The sequence below is a fragment of the Microtus ochrogaster genome, unplaced genomic scaffold, assembly GCF_000317375.1.
Source record: "Microtus ochrogaster isolate Prairie Vole_2 unplaced genomic scaffold, MicOch1.0 UNK56, whole genome shotgun sequence".
In the NCBI taxonomy this organism is placed as follows: Eukaryota; Metazoa; Chordata; class Mammalia; order Rodentia; family Cricetidae; genus Microtus; species Microtus ochrogaster.
The window spans coordinates 985665-1000463 of record NW_004949154.1 but is presented as its reverse complement, the minus strand read 5'-3'; the positions used below and the strand labels follow the sequence as shown (position 1 = coordinate 1000463).

Genomic DNA, 14799 nt, shown 5'->3' with positions numbered 1-14799 from the left:
GGGGTCGCAGAGTGGACCTACAGTGCTAAGAAGAATCACAATGATTGACCACCATCCTGGTTTGGCCAGGACTTGGGGCTTCTTGTCCAAGGGAGGTGAAATCCTGGGCCCACAGTGAGATTATCATACCAGAGAACAGATAGGAGCAGAGACAAGTCTCCATCCTCCACCTGAAAACCTTGACATCTCAGCCAATTAGGCTAGGGGGTGAGACAGAAAACAGGGCACCTGGGAACCTGCCACACCTAGACACATGGAGATAAAAATCAAGCAGGCTGCATAGAGCCACCAGATGGAAGCTTAAGCCTCCTTCAGGGACATCGGCAGCCTGGCCATCTGTGTGGGCTTCCAGGGACGCTGCCTGTATGGGAACAGCACAGAGGCAGCCTGCTGGAGAGATGGCTGCTCTTCTCCCTGCTGTGGAGTGTCGGAGGCCCACAGGGGCCTGCTTTCATTCCGAAGCTGTAGAGTTGGTCGGGCACAAGTGTTCCTTGTTCATATTTTCCTCGATTTATTCATTTACTCATGCATACATACACATACTGAGTATCCCTGTGGAGCACTATATGCCACCCAGCAGAGCATGTGGACATAAAGCAGGGAGTCCTAGTGCCTCACTACTTGTTAGAAATGAATGAGGGACGATGGAAGGGACCAAGAGAGGAACTGAGTTGAATATGCAGCTGGAAAAGGTGACAGTTAGGCTGGAGCTTGGGAGACGATGAAGAACTAGCCAGCCAAAAGGGGCAACTCAGTGCATTCAACATCTTAAAGGGTAGTGTTGGGGCTAGAGCTCAGTTGGCAGATGGTGCCCAGCATGTGGGAGACCCTGGGTTTGAACCAGGCATCAAATGAACTATGTGTGATGGAGCACATCTGTAATCCAGCACTTGGGAAGTAGAGGCAGGCAGGAGAATCGGAAGTATAAGGTCATTCAGACTACAAACTGAGTTTGAGGCCAGCGTAAGCGACATAAGACCTTGTCTCAGAACAAAACAAACAAAAACAGACAAGGTAACTGAAAGGAAAGTCAGATGTGGTGGCATCCAGCTGTAGTTCAAGCCACTGGAGAGGCTGAAGCAGGGGGATTGTCGTCTAAGCTAGGACACTGGAGACAAGCTCAGAAAACATGGTAAGGCCTTCATTCTAAATAAATAACTAACCATAAATAAATTTAAAAAGGTAAAGTGACCAAGCAGGAGGGTGGGTGTGGAGAGCTGAAGGGCTGTTTTGGAGTCAGGGAAGGGGAGTGTGGGCTGTATGATAATCCTGGTGTCTTCTTTGGCTCCTGCCTCTCAGCATCTCCATGAATGGGGAGGTCATTGCCTGTGAAAGTGGCTGCCAAGGTATTATGGACACAGGGACCTCCTTGCTGACTGGCCCCCGAAACGCGATCCGTAACATCCAGAATCTCATTGGTGCCAAGGCCTCTAGTGATGGCGAGGTAAAGGGTCATGTGGGAGGGCCATCTGGGTTCTCCACACACTGATGCAGGAGTGACTGGGCTAACCTCCAGCCTCCCCCTTTGACAGTATGTCCTCAAGTGCGACACCATCAACACCCTACCCGACATTGTCTTCACCATCAATGGTGTTACCTACCCGGTGCCAGCCAGTGCCTACATCCGGAAGGTGAGGAGTTTGGCAGTGGGGCTATTCTTCAAATCCTGGAAATAGCAGCTGGGTTAGATGGATCTGCAGGTCAGGGTCATGGAGGAGAGTGTGCCAGCCAGTGCAGGGAGCAGAGGCTGAAGAGGATGGTGATGCACCATCCACAGGCTGCCCAACAGAGAGTGGGAAAGGCCTGCTCTGCAGAGGGACCGGCTGGGCCAGGGTATGAAATGGCAGCGTAGGAAGGAAGCTACGAGTGGTTCTTCTCCCAGCTGGGCGAGCCACCCTGCAACAGCCGGAGAGAGCCGCACAGCTCGTGAAGGGAGGACACCAAGCTGATGTAGCTCAGTTGGTAGAGCTTTTGCCTAGAATGCAGGAAGCCCTGAGGTCTGTCCCCAACTCTGCATAAAGTGGGCATGCTGTGCACATCTGTCATCTCAGCACTTGGGAGGCTGAGGTAGAAAGATCAGGAATTCAAGGTCACCCTCAGCTACATAGTGAGTATGAAACCAAACTGGGCAACATGACACCCTGGCTCAAAAAAAAAAAAAAAAAGGCAAGAGGCTGAGCAGCCGGCTGCCGGGTTCATAATGGCTGAGCAGCCAGCTGCTGGGTTCATATAGTGTCCTCCTTTTTTAGGGTCATTCACACATCTGCTCCAGCAACTTCGAAGAAGACCTAGATGACTCTTCGGACCCTGAGATGTGGGTGCTGGGGGATGTTTTCCTAAGGCTGTATTTCACTGTGTTTGATCGAGCAAATAACAGGATTGGTCTGGCTCCTGCTGTGTGAATGCTGGGCCTCCTTCAGAGGATGGCCAGGCACACCCCCAACACAGACACGAAGGCTCATGAGGCCTTCCCATCCACGAGCGCCAACCCCAGCTATCGGGAGCTCTGCAAAGCCCTGTTCTGGGGAGAGAATAAAGATTGCATTCCCAAAGCCACTGATGCTAATGACTGCTCTCTTGGGGTCCATGAGGTATGCTGGAGTTAGACAGGGTTTCACTGTGGTAGCTCAGGCTAGCCTAGAACTCACTATGGTAGGTTAGGTAGATCTCAAACTTTCAGCATTCCTCCTGCCTCAGACTCCAGGACGTTGGGAAGCAAGACTCCACCGTGTAGTATCCATGGTAAGATAAACCATGAGTGACTGGCATGAATGAAGAGAAAGCCTTCAGGAATGGTATTAGGAAGATGCAGAAAGAAACAGTCACAGGCCTGGCAGTCAGAGCATCTGTTCCCTCCCTCTCTCCCTCCTCTCCTCCCCTTTCATTTTCTTTGCCTCTCGGTTTCTTTCTCTCATACTTTGGAAGTCAAGGGCTTTGTTGCTACTAGCCCTGGGATTTCACATCAGAAGGAAGGACACAGTTGGGGGGAGAAAATCCCAGAGTAGCAGGGAGGACTCTGACTGGTCCACCTAGAATGATGTATCCATCCTGGACCAAAATATCTTGCACACAGGGGAAAGAGATGTTAAGATTGGCTCTGCTTGGTCAGATGGTCATGTCTGTGACCTGGAGGTGATTGGTGTTTTTCTTTAGAACCACAGGGCTGTAGTGAGGAGTAGTCACTAATAAAGGTGGCAAAGGATGTTATAGACAGATAAGAGGGCTTGAGCTGACTCTTCAATGTCTTCCCACCTCTCCGTTCAGAAAGATGCTTAAAAGATAATTAAAAACAGGTTCTGGATACCAGGCCTAGTGGCACAGGCCAGTAATTTCAGCACCTGGAAAGGCTGAGGCAGGAGGATCCACAAGTTCAAGACGTGACTAGGCTACATAGTGAGTTCAAGGCCAGTCTGGGTATCCAGCCAAAATGTGAAAGAGGAGTGGGAGATATGGCTCAGCTTACTGTTCTACAGGGGAACAGAATTCAGGTCCCAGGACACAAACAACTGTAATTCCACCTCCAAGGGGCCTGACACCCACGTCTGGCCTCCATTAGAACCCTCGCATATGTACACATACAGACATACACATAAATAAAACCTTCAGAAACTAAAAGGTAAAAGGAGGATGGAGGCCACCCCCACCCCGACCCAGATTCAAAAAGCAAGAAATTAGAAATGGGAATGCATCCGCTGCTGTAAAAGTGGTGAGTATGGGCAACACAGGAAACAGTAGGGAGCAAGCTCTGGTCCTCCTCTCTCACCCGCACCTCTCCACCCACTCCTCCCCAACTCCCCCGGCCTTCACTGACCTCCAACACCTACGTCTGAGCAGCTGTCCCCTGCTCTGGACTGTGATCTTGTGAGGAGAGAGATTAGCAGCTCAGTGTTTGAATAGGGATGGGGACATTCCAAACACATCTTGAAATGAACATTGCATGAAATCAGTGTTGAAAACAAAGCATAATGACAGAGATAATAGGCACCCCCAAAACATTTCTAGGATGGATGTTATGTGACATCAGTGTCAAGGGTGTGCAGCGACAGGATCACACTAGGCATGGGCTCTGCACAAGCAAGAGCGGGCACTGCTGACTTAGTGTGCCAGGGCTACTGCAGCCAATACCACAGTCAAAGATGGGGGCTAAACAGAAAATTTATGTTCTCACAATTCCAGATGCTAAAAGTCCAAAAGTCAGGTGTTTGAGCTATTTCTTCCACTGCCTTTCTCCTTGACTTATAGACCATCTTCCCTGAGACCCCACTGGATTACCCCCAGGGTCACACACACCCACCAGACCATTGGCAGAGAGCTCTGTCTGGTGTGTCCCAGGCATGGCGAGACACTCAGATGGTAGACTCTTCCTTCTTTGAGATGTCTGTTGTCGGCTGTTGGGGAGCAGGGGTGGTGGTGTCCAGGAGAGCAGCAGAGAGTCTTTGAGGCTTCAAGGGGGTAGAGAGGGTCTCTGAGAGGTCAGGACCAGTGGTTGAAGGTGCTTCTGCTTCAGTCAAATGGGTGGCAGACACAGGCCACTGGAATGCTGCCCCAAAGGTTGAGGAAGAGCTCTCTGGAGTGGCAGGTGACCAAGGAGACCCTGGAAAGCCTGGAGGTAGAGTGGAGGATCCAGGAGAGACCGAAGACCCTGCTGAAGGCTCAGGAGGCTGGGAGGCTCCAGGTTCCCCTAGAAATGTGCCCTCTGGTTCCAGTGGGGGTGAGGATGAGGTGTGGGCTACTGGTGGACCTGGGAATGCACTCTGTGCACCAGACAGGTTTGTTCTCAGAAACAGCTGTAGGAGCTGGAGCATGGGCCTTGCAGGTGATGCTGATGGAGGCCCTGGGCAGGAGCTACAGTTGGCAGGGACTTCAGGGTCTCCATGAAGGCTCTGAGCAGCTTTGCCAAGGTCTCCATGAGGGGAGGGTTGCTGCCTTTCTTTTAGAGGAAATAGGGACTCTAGACAGAGGTGGGGAAACAGGGTCATAAGGGTTTACTCTAGTTGACATGAGCCACTCTGGGGACAGACACCCTGCTCCATCCTCACAGGGGACTCAACACACCCGGTGAGGACCGTAGTGGGCTGCCTTTGACCTCCATGGGTAGAGGGCTGAATAGAAACTAGGAGTGGAAGAAGGCAATTCACTGGAGAAACCCTCCCAGGAAGTGTTGGAAAGCACGTGACTCAGCCTGCCTCCTCTTTGGGTCTTAGTTTCCCACATGGACGAGTGCCAGAGACCAAAGGATAAGGAAAGAAAGAGTCTAATATTGGGCCTCTGTTTCCCCACTTTCAAAATGGGCATCCCAACAGACTGAAGCAAGGCCAGATGCAAGACCACAGAGGATGTCTGAACCTAAACCCTCATACTGGCTACTACGGCCTGCAGGGGTCAGGACAGGTCAAGCTGGGCACACCAGTGAGAGCAGCTATGTGTCACTCTGCTGTGGGGAAGATGGATCTGTGGAGCCAGATGATACAGGAATGCTCTGTAGCCCACTCAACTTTGCTATGAACCTAAAGCTATCCAAAAAATAGGCAATCCATTTTTAAAAAATTTTAAAACAGTATTCCATGTGGTTAGGCTAGCCTCCAACTCACTAGATAGCCAAGGATGAAAACTATTTATTTATTTATTTATTTATTTATTTATTTATTTAATTTATTTATTTTGAGACAGGATATCACTATGTCCTGGAACTTAGTGTATAAACCTGGCTGACCTTGAACTCACAAGAGTTTTGGAATTCAAAGTTTCGTGCCTTCTAGCCCAGCAAATTTGAACTATTGATCCTCCTGCCTGAGGATTATAGGCATGCACCACTACATCTAACTTATGTGGTGCTGGGGACTGAGTCAGGGCTTCATGCGCACTAGACAAGTGCAGTGAACTAGATTCAAGCCCCAGCACTGACTGAATGAGAGCGAATTCGTAACTGTCTCCGCCTACCACCCCTCACACTGTAAGGGTGTGGCTCAGAGGAGAAAAGGAAGTTTGGCAAAAATAAAATAGCCAGTGACAAGCAAAGGAGGAATGAACCTTAAGAAAGGTTCAGCTGAGAGGAGGCAGATGCTGCTGTGCCCACTGGTATACTCTGAAAGTCCTCTAGGGGGCAACTGCACAGAGCTAAAATTATTAAGTCATATGCTTTAAATGTGTGAACTGGATGGCCTATGAATTGTGCCTAAAGGTAATTATTATTATTACAGTGTGTGTGTGCATATGCACATGTGCGCACAGCACACATGGAGAAGTCAAAGGACAACTTGCAAGAGTCAGTTTTCTCCTTCAACCATGTGTGTGTTATGGGGAGCAAACATGGCTCACTGGGCTTTGAGGCCAGTGTCTTTACTTGCTGAGCCATTCCACCAGTCTCTTTCAATGAAGTGGTTGTTCCTTTTACAGGGAGTTATGGGTAAGAGTAGCATGATGGTCTATACCATCCACCCTGTCTTTCCCAGGCTGTGACTCATGCTTTGTCCAGGGTATCTATACTGTTTATATTATAAAATTAAGGGTAAATAGAAAGAGTTCCTTTTACAGAGAGTTGGGGGTGTGGTAAGCAGAGTTGACAGTGTGCCCTGGGAAAGAAGTTAGCTCAGCATGTCTCCTCTTTGGTCTTAGTTTCCTCACATGGAGCAGTTGCAGAGAGCAGGAGGAGAGAGAGAGAGAGAGAGAGAGAGAGAGAGAGAGAGAGAGAGAGAGAGAGAGAGAGAAATCACCAATTAGAAACTTTCTCCCCCCAGGCTCTAGGACCCCATCTGGAAAACAGAGATAGCAGCAGGCCCTCGAGCCAGGCATTCCTATAGAGTTGCTCAATGGGTGTTGTGTTACAGGTGACTGGTGTGCTGGCCACAGAGTTTCTGGAGCATGTGATGGGTAAAGGGAAGCATGGTCCTTCAAGTCCCCAGTGGTCCCCAGCACTGTCCCCAGCCCTAAACCTCCCTGTGGCAGACCACATCCTGGCATGACTTTGGGAGGCCAAAGATAGGAAACAAACATTTCCAAGGAAGCAATGTCATTTACAAGAGAGTGGGGAAAAAACTACTATCTTCCTAGAAGTCGAAAAGACATATAAAGAAGAGATATCTATGCACAGAGCAAACTGGGGAAATTAAAATTCTAAGCAGCTTTGGAGACCATGGGAGCCATCTGCATCACTGGGCTTCCTTGAAGCTCCTTCAGGACCAGGTTATGGTAACGTGTTGTGAGAGACCCCAGTCTACTCCTGACATTCTCTGACTCAGTTTCCCCTACTAACAACCACACAGTCCTGACACAGCTCATGAGATTTCAATAAAAAGTTGACCCAGTATTTTCCACAGGACATACATTACCAGTGTATGGAAGGAAGGGAGATGGAGAGTGGGAAGAAAGAAGGCCTAGAGAAATAGGTATACAAGAAAGGAGAGAGGGAGGAGGGAGGAATGGAGGGAAGGAGGGAAGAAGAGAGGAAGGAAAGGAGTTAAGAAGGGAGGGAGAGAGGAAGGAAAAGATGGAGAGAGGGAGGAGGGAGGGAGGGAGGGAGGGAGGGAGGGAGGGAGGGAAGGAGAGAGGTAAGGAGGGAGCTCAATGAACTGGGAAGGAAGGAGGTAGAAAACCAGCTCAAGAGAATACAGTAGTTCCCCCTTATCCAAAGTTTTATCTTGGGTCACTTCAGTTATCACGGTCAATTGTTGTCCATAAATAGTAAATAGAAATTTCCAAAAGTGAACAGCTCACAAATTTTCCGTTGTGTGTCATAAGTAGCATGATGGTCTTGAGCATCCCACCCCGTCTTGCCCAGGCTGTGACTCGCACTTTGTCCAGGGTACCCATACTGTCTCCACTACCAGTCAGTCAGTCACTTAGGAGCTCTCTGCTGTTAGTTTGCCTGTGATCTCAGGTAGGGTGTAGTTCCATCCAGTCTCAGACGTCATTTGAAATCTCACAGTTAAGGGGGATCTTTCTTAAGTAGCCAGCTGTGTCCACATCAAAACTTCGGAGATGTACAACAGAGCACTGTGTCTTGTTTGTAACTGTGTAATAAGAGCCGTGTGGACTGGCCGAGTCTGGGACCATTACTGTGTCTCAGAACTCACAAGGCTGAAGCAGGAAGGTTCCTTAAATTTAAGAATTTAAGGCCAGCCTGGGTAACGTAAACCTCCTGTCTCAGAAAGGGGGTGAGGAATGGGTGAGGCCAGGGAAGTCCAAGGTGCAACACCAGCCCCACCTGCAGACTCTGAACTTGACCCTATCACTACACACAGGCAAAAAAAAAAAAAACAAAAGGGGGGGGGGGTGTCAGACAACACAATAAATACATTGTGGCATTTGGTATTTTGTAATAAACAGCCCCGAAGCAGCAGCCTGCCATAACTGTTTGACCTTGAACAGATGATCATGCTATCTGAGCCTGGGTCACCGTAGCAGCCCCTTCAAAGGCCTACATCTCTGAAAAGTTTTGCTGGGGAAGATGGTGGGAAAGGCTCAGGGCCTACTTACCTGGGCAGGAAGGGTCAGTACAGACTGGCTGGCAAGGGACCTTTTCGCAGCTCACCTCTCCCAGCTGCAGAAACAGAAAGACACCGTAAGGAAACCCGGAGTACCCTGCCCGCCTGTAGCAGAGCTCTCCAGGGCCTCTTGTGCCAGTAATGGGACATGCAGAAAAGTGTTGGGTAGAGGCCGAAATGCCTGGGCCCTGGTCTGGATGGTGGGTGGGACTTCCAAAGAGGGATGGGTGGCCAGAGGTGAAGATGAGCGTGAACGGCATGATGAGCAGGTTAGCTCGGGACCCCAGGTATGGCATGCAGGCCTGGCTGGCAGCCCCAGGCCCTCAGGCCAGCTCACCTGGCAGATGCACCGGGTACAGGGCGTGTCGTCCAAGGTGAACACCTGACCATTCACTACCTTTCTCCCTTCGAAGTTACAGTCTGCAGAGTCAGAGGCGACAGAAGGATGAGATCCAGGTCACCTGGGAGACTTGGGAATGGGTGGCTTTTCCCACTCACCGTGGCACACAGGACAGCACTCGCCATCCGGGTGGAAGGGGTAGGTACAGGTGATGGGACAGTCCACAGGTGAACAGGCCACCGAGCCCAGCTGTAGGACACAGAACACACACAGCCCCTCCTGGGGACAGCTAGTACGATGCTAAGGAAAACCCAGGCCTCCCAGCAAGGCAGACCCATCTAGGCAGCCACGTTGGCCATCCATGGTGAGATGGGGTTTGAGGGGTGACATTTTCTCAGCTAGGGTCCTTTCTAACATCTCAAGAACAAGACCTGACTTCATCTATGAGGTCACCTGACAACAGTGACCCATTGGAAAATGCAGACTTATCCAAGAAAGATCAGCAACAAAAAACGAGGGAGAGAGCTCAGGGGTAAAGTGTTTGCCCTTTGCAGCATCCAAACAAAAACAAGGAAACTCAGAGAAAAGACCAACATTTCCCAAAGCACGTGGCCAAGAATATACAGGGACAGCAGGCAGCGGACTGCTCAGAGACCACAGAGACATTTACCCTGCACATCTCAACCCATGTGTTGACCTTGTCCCTTTCCACACAAGACCAGGGCTGAGGCTCACAGATACACCACCACTGTGCACATACAGCAGCTCCAGCCAAGCACTAACTTATCAGCATGATAAGCAATAGGACTTCTGGCCTTCCTTTTCCAAACATGAAAACCGAGCGGTGGGCTGGCTCTGGGGTGTGTGACCCAGGTTCAGTGCCTGACCCGTCAGCTAGTCATGAGATCATAAGCAAACAACTTGGTCTCTGCAGTCTGGTTCTCTCATCCAGAAATGATGAGACCCACTGAGTTCAGCAACCCAGAAGCAGGACTACTGGACTAGCCAGAGTTTTCAAATGACTCTCTGACTCTGGCTAAAGAATCATGCTTAGACAGGTTGTGGGAAGACAACTTTCCCCAGGACCAGCAGAGAGCCTTCTCCAGGGTTTGGGAGCTGACACCGGGGAATGGAGTCTGGTTGGGTGGTGCATACCAGACAGATGCAGCTCAGGCAGGGGTCAAGCACTGATGGGAAGGTCTCATTGTTGTAGAAGATTCTGCCTGTGTAGGTACAGCCTGCCAAACAGAGCACGTGGTGAGCAGCAGCCGGAAGGGTGGCTAGTAGTGGCCAGGTGCCTGGCCGGGGCAAAGGTTGGAAGTTTATCTAAATAGCAAGGGGCAGGCCCAGCAACTCCCCAGAAGCTAGGCAAGCAATAAGCATCCTTGGAATGGGTGCTGACTGCTCTTTATGGCTGGATTAAGTAAGGAGGACATTACAGAGTCTTGCTTCAGTGTCTTCATGACGGACATGGGGTGTCATTGCAGAACTTGGGGTGGGACAGGCAGATGACTCATGAGGCTCAAAGTTTCTGTCCTTCCCCAGAGTCAACTGACAAAAATCCCACCTGTCCAGACCAGCACCCCCATAACCCCCATGCCTGATGTCACCAAAGGCTCCAATGAATGGGGCCACTTAGATGAAATTATCCACATACTGGTTGGTAAGTACAAAAGCAAAAGCACATGGCGGCACAAGCCTGTGAATTCCAACATTCAGGAGCTGAGGCAGAAGCATGGAATTCCAGAACAGTCTGGGCTAAAAAGCAAATTCTAGGTCAAGTTAGATTACATAGTGAGACCTGACTCAAAAGGAAAAATAGTATCATATATACATAGGTATGTGTGTGTGATTATATATACTTATATGTAATATATAATTATGCATATTACAATATAATATATAAATACAAGTACATACATTCAATATATTATAAGTAAATATATATAATTGCATATATATAATAAAAGCAGATGAGATGGTAGGAAAATATTTTAATTTTTATTCCATCTATTTTGTTGTTTGTCTGTACTTGGAGTACAGGGATGGAGCCCAGAGTATCATGTATTCTAAGCAAGCACTCTCCCACTGAACTGCACCCTTCAACATAATATGGCTTATTTTATTTTATCTTATCTTGTTTTTTGAGACTGAGTCTTGCGATCTGGCCCAGGCTTGATCCTCTTGCCTCTGACTCCCAAGTACTGGGATTACAAGCATGTGTCAACAGACCCAGCCCTTAGGGAGAGATTTTTTTTTTTTTAAAGAACAAAACACCCATAACACATATCTATCAAAAGGTGGGCACATCACAAACAGAGACTAGAAAGATATAACCACAGGCTGACAGTGGAAAATGGGCCTTTTCAAATTTATTCTTGCTTTATTCTTTTCTATGACAAATTTAATTTTGAAATAAAAAAAAAGGTCAAAATTACAGAGGAAAAAAAAAAAAAAGAAAAAAGCTAGTCTTATTCATGTTTCCTCTCACTGGCCCAGTTTTCCAGGTCTGGTTCCTACGTCCCCTCAGGAGGACTGTAAGCTCTGGATTTGTGGATGTGGGTATAGCATTGAGGCCTTGCCTCAGGCAAGCCACTTTCCTTCTCTGGGCTGTGGGTGCTGTGCAGGTTGCTGAGAGCATGAGGGAGACAAGGTTCTGGTGGTGCTCAGTGAGGAGGGCCTGAGGCAAGGCAGGTGGGACTCCGGGAACCCTGAGAATTGCTGCAGAGGGAGAGGTAGGGCCTAGCCAGGGTTACCTGCTGAACAATCAGGACAGCACTGTCCAGGGATCCGGATGGGGTCAGGGCAAGAGTCCACACAGTCTGTCCTCTTGCAGCTTACAGAACCATTTGCCTAAAGGAAGAAGAGACTTCACCAAGACTTGAGACAGCAGTGCTGCTTCCCCACACCAACAGAAAGGCAATGCCCCCCACTGTCTGTGGCTTGCCCTCAAGGATGCCAGGATGAGGCTGGGAAAAGTGGATCCTCCCCCACCTCTCCTCCCCCATGTCAATGAAGACCAGCTGCTTAGCACAGGTGATAGAAACTTCAGGAAGGTTCTGCCTGTCTCAAGACAGGAAAGTCAGAGCCAGGATTTTGTCCTTTCTGCTTCCTGTCCTACCCTTCAGCAGCAGCTGAGGCCATACCATCACCCCCTTCACATTCTTCTCAGCATTTCCCTGGAACCCTGGCTCACCCCAAACCTATAGAGAACAATAAAATCCTATTTTTATAGAAAACTATTCCACCGGAAATGCCTATTTCAGAAGACCAAAATGCCATACGAGGATTCTTCCTTTTCTCTCTTCCTCCCCTCTCCTCTTAAGAATTTGAACATTTATGGTCTTCTTCTTATTTTACTCTCTTGTAAATTGAGTGCCAGGATCAGTCACGAAGGAGAGCCTCAGCAGAAAGGGGCTTTTACTCTCCCTTCTTTCTGCAGCAAACATGTTCAAGCAGGCTTCTCATGAAGCACCCTAAACAGTCATTTTGAGATTAAAATGTGGGGGCCTGGAGATCCTGCATGTATGGCAGGGGCTCCCTAATGATACCCCACCCCCTACCCCGCTTTATTTGGAGAAATAAAGCTCTCAGGAACCCAAAGCACTCAAGAGTGGAAAGGGAAGCAGTGTGCAGTTTCTTAAAAAACAGCCATGCTTGACTTGCGAACACACACTCCTACTCAGCTATGACAAGGTGCAGGTCAAGATGAAACATCATACGACAAAGAAATGGCACCTCAGTATCCTGAGCTAGCCACACCCCAGGCTGTCCTCTCTGAGGCCTCCTGAGGCCCCTGCATGGTAGCAGCTCCCTGCCCAAGCAGGGTCTCCGCAGCATCTAAGGCAGCCACCAAGCTCTACTGCCCTCAGTTGTCCACTGAAAGCAGACCAAGTGCCCAGGAGGGAGACTGAGGCCATGCTAGCAGTGGCCCCGCCTCTGGAAGTGCCCAGGAGGGAGACTGAGGCCAGGCTAGCAGTGGCCCTGCCTCTGGAGAAGCAGGGGTCTCCTGTTGGAGAGGCAGATGGGACAGCCAGGTAAAGCAGCTGAAGGCGAGCAGGTTGTCATTCACCTGGCAGATGCATAACTCACAGGGGTCACCAGGCGACCAGATCTGTCCAATCGGAAACTCAACCCCGTTGTCATCTAGGGAGCAGCCTGGCAGGAGAGGTAGGAAAGGGAAAAACACTTGGCAGAGAGCTGGGATGCAGCTTGGTGGTAAGGCATACTCAATGGACCCACAACACCGCAAAAAGTAACTAACAAAAAAAAAACACAGTAGAAGCTGGAAGGTGGTGGCGCATGCTTTTAATCCCAGCACTCAGAAGGCAGAGGCAGGCAGATATCTGTGAGTTCGAGGCCAGCCTGATCTAAAAAGCTAGTTCCAGGACAGCCAGAACTGTTTCACAGATAAACCCTATCTTGAAAAAAAATTTTTTTTAAAACCCACAGTAGACAGGAGTGCTCCCCAGAACTACAATACCACCCTCCTAAAGATGAAACCCCATGCTCACAGATACACACACCACACAAACCACACATACAAATGTTTGCTTAATATGCAGCAAACTTTTACATAAACATTGTAACATGAATAGGGACCTGCTTGTTTTGGGGATTTTCATCCCGCCCTTTACCCCACAACTGTTTAGCCCCAAAGAAAATCACACATAGGTCTCCATAAATTATAAGCTGATTTGCCCATTAGCTCTAGCCTCTCACTGGCTAACTCTCACATCTTGATTAACCCACTTTCCTGATCTATGTTAGCCATGTGGCTCAGTACCTTTTTCAGTGGGGCAGATCACATCCTGCTGCTTCAGTGGTCTGGCCAGGATTGGGAGGAATCAACTTCCTCCTTCCCAGAATTCTCCTGTTCTCATTGCATCATTTCTACTTCCTGTCTGGTTTTCCCGCCTATACTTCCTGCCTGGCCAATCAGCGTTTATTTAAAACATGATTGACAGAATACAGACAATTCTCCTGCACCACTTAGCCCTCTTTAAAAACAAAAACAAAAAAAACAAAAACAAAAAACAAAGGAAAATAACCATAGTCCATTTTTTGGGAATGTGGGCATAGTATTTCAGGCTACTTCCAGCTAGTTGGGGGTGCTGATAATCTTATGGTGACCTTAAGAAAATTTAGAGTTATGATCAAGTCCTGACTGAAATATCCTGTGAGTCTTGATCATCTCAGGCAGCAGTCTTGAACCTGTTCTGGATGAAGAACTCAGACATCTGGGCCATCTATTCCTGCTGGAGACTTCTCAGGTGGTCTTCCTTGATCAAACTAGATTTTTTTTTAACTCTGAATAAATCCACAGCCTCTCATTTTCTGTGGAAACAAAAGCAAAATCTCTTCTCCCAAGTAACATACCTTTTGACTTCAATTTTGAAGCCAAGGTATTTTCAAAATACCTATCTTGGATTTATAAGCAAATATCTTTTAGCAGCTGTTGCTCCTTCCTCAGCATTCAAACAATTTAAAGAGAGCATAATAACATACAGTATCAAGATTCTTTGTGTATTTTCCATCTTTACGTGGCTTTATCTTAACCTCTATTTCTTTTATTTTTACTTTTAACTTTTGGCTTTTGGAGACAGGTTCTCTGTATATCTTTGTCCTGGAATTCCCTCTATAAACCAGGCTATCCTTGAACTCACAGAGATCCGTCTGTCTCTGTCTCCCCAGTGCTGGGATTAAAAGGTATGTACCACCACACCCAACTACTCTCTTTCTTTCTTTTTTATTTTAAGACTTTAAACCTTTTTTTTTCAAGCCTGCATATATTTTTAACACATTGTAAACCATTTAGAGGGTTTTTTTTCCCCTTTGAATCTCTCTTTACTGTATTTCTCTCTCTCTTTCTGACCACATGAGCCTTTAATTCAGTAAGCAATCATGGCTGAGGTACTGGCCGGAGCCATGTTTATTGTCACAACTCTATGGTGTTTAAAGGTCCTTGCCAGGAAG

At 48.3% G+C, this 14799-nt stretch overlaps 2 protein-coding genes across 2 annotated transcripts in view; one reads left to right on the top strand and one right to left on the bottom strand.

Annotated features, from left to right (window-relative positions):
* The window catches only part of LOC101995519 (pepsin A-5), a 9558-nt gene extending 7156 nt beyond the window's left edge, over window positions 1–2402 (top strand). The window contains exons 6-8 of the mRNA XM_005369691.1: window positions 1300–1444; window positions 1533–1631; window positions 2250–2402. Coding sequence (XP_005369748.1) covers window positions 1300–1444; window positions 1533–1631; window positions 2250–2402 — 397 coding nt within the window. The remainder of the gene's footprint in view (window positions 1–1299; window positions 1445–1532; window positions 1632–2249) is intronic.
* A 1525-nt stretch (window positions 2403–3927) lies between these two features.
* Vwce (von Willebrand factor C and EGF domains) overlaps window positions 3928–14799 on the bottom strand; it is a 33041-nt gene continuing 22169 nt past the window's right edge. The window contains exons 14-20 of the mRNA XM_005369646.2: window positions 12896–12981; window positions 11580–11676; window positions 9979–10061; window positions 8982–9072; window positions 8821–8903; window positions 8476–8539; window positions 3928–4951 (exon numbers count right to left, since the gene is read on the bottom strand). Of these exons, the coding sequence (XP_005369703.1) occupies window positions 4347–4951; window positions 8476–8539; window positions 8821–8903; window positions 8982–9072; window positions 9979–10061; window positions 11580–11676; window positions 12896–12981 (1109 nt within the window). The 3' untranslated portion in view covers window positions 3928–4346. The remainder of the gene's footprint in view (window positions 4952–8475; window positions 8540–8820; window positions 8904–8981; window positions 9073–9978; window positions 10062–11579; window positions 11677–12895; window positions 12982–14799) is intronic.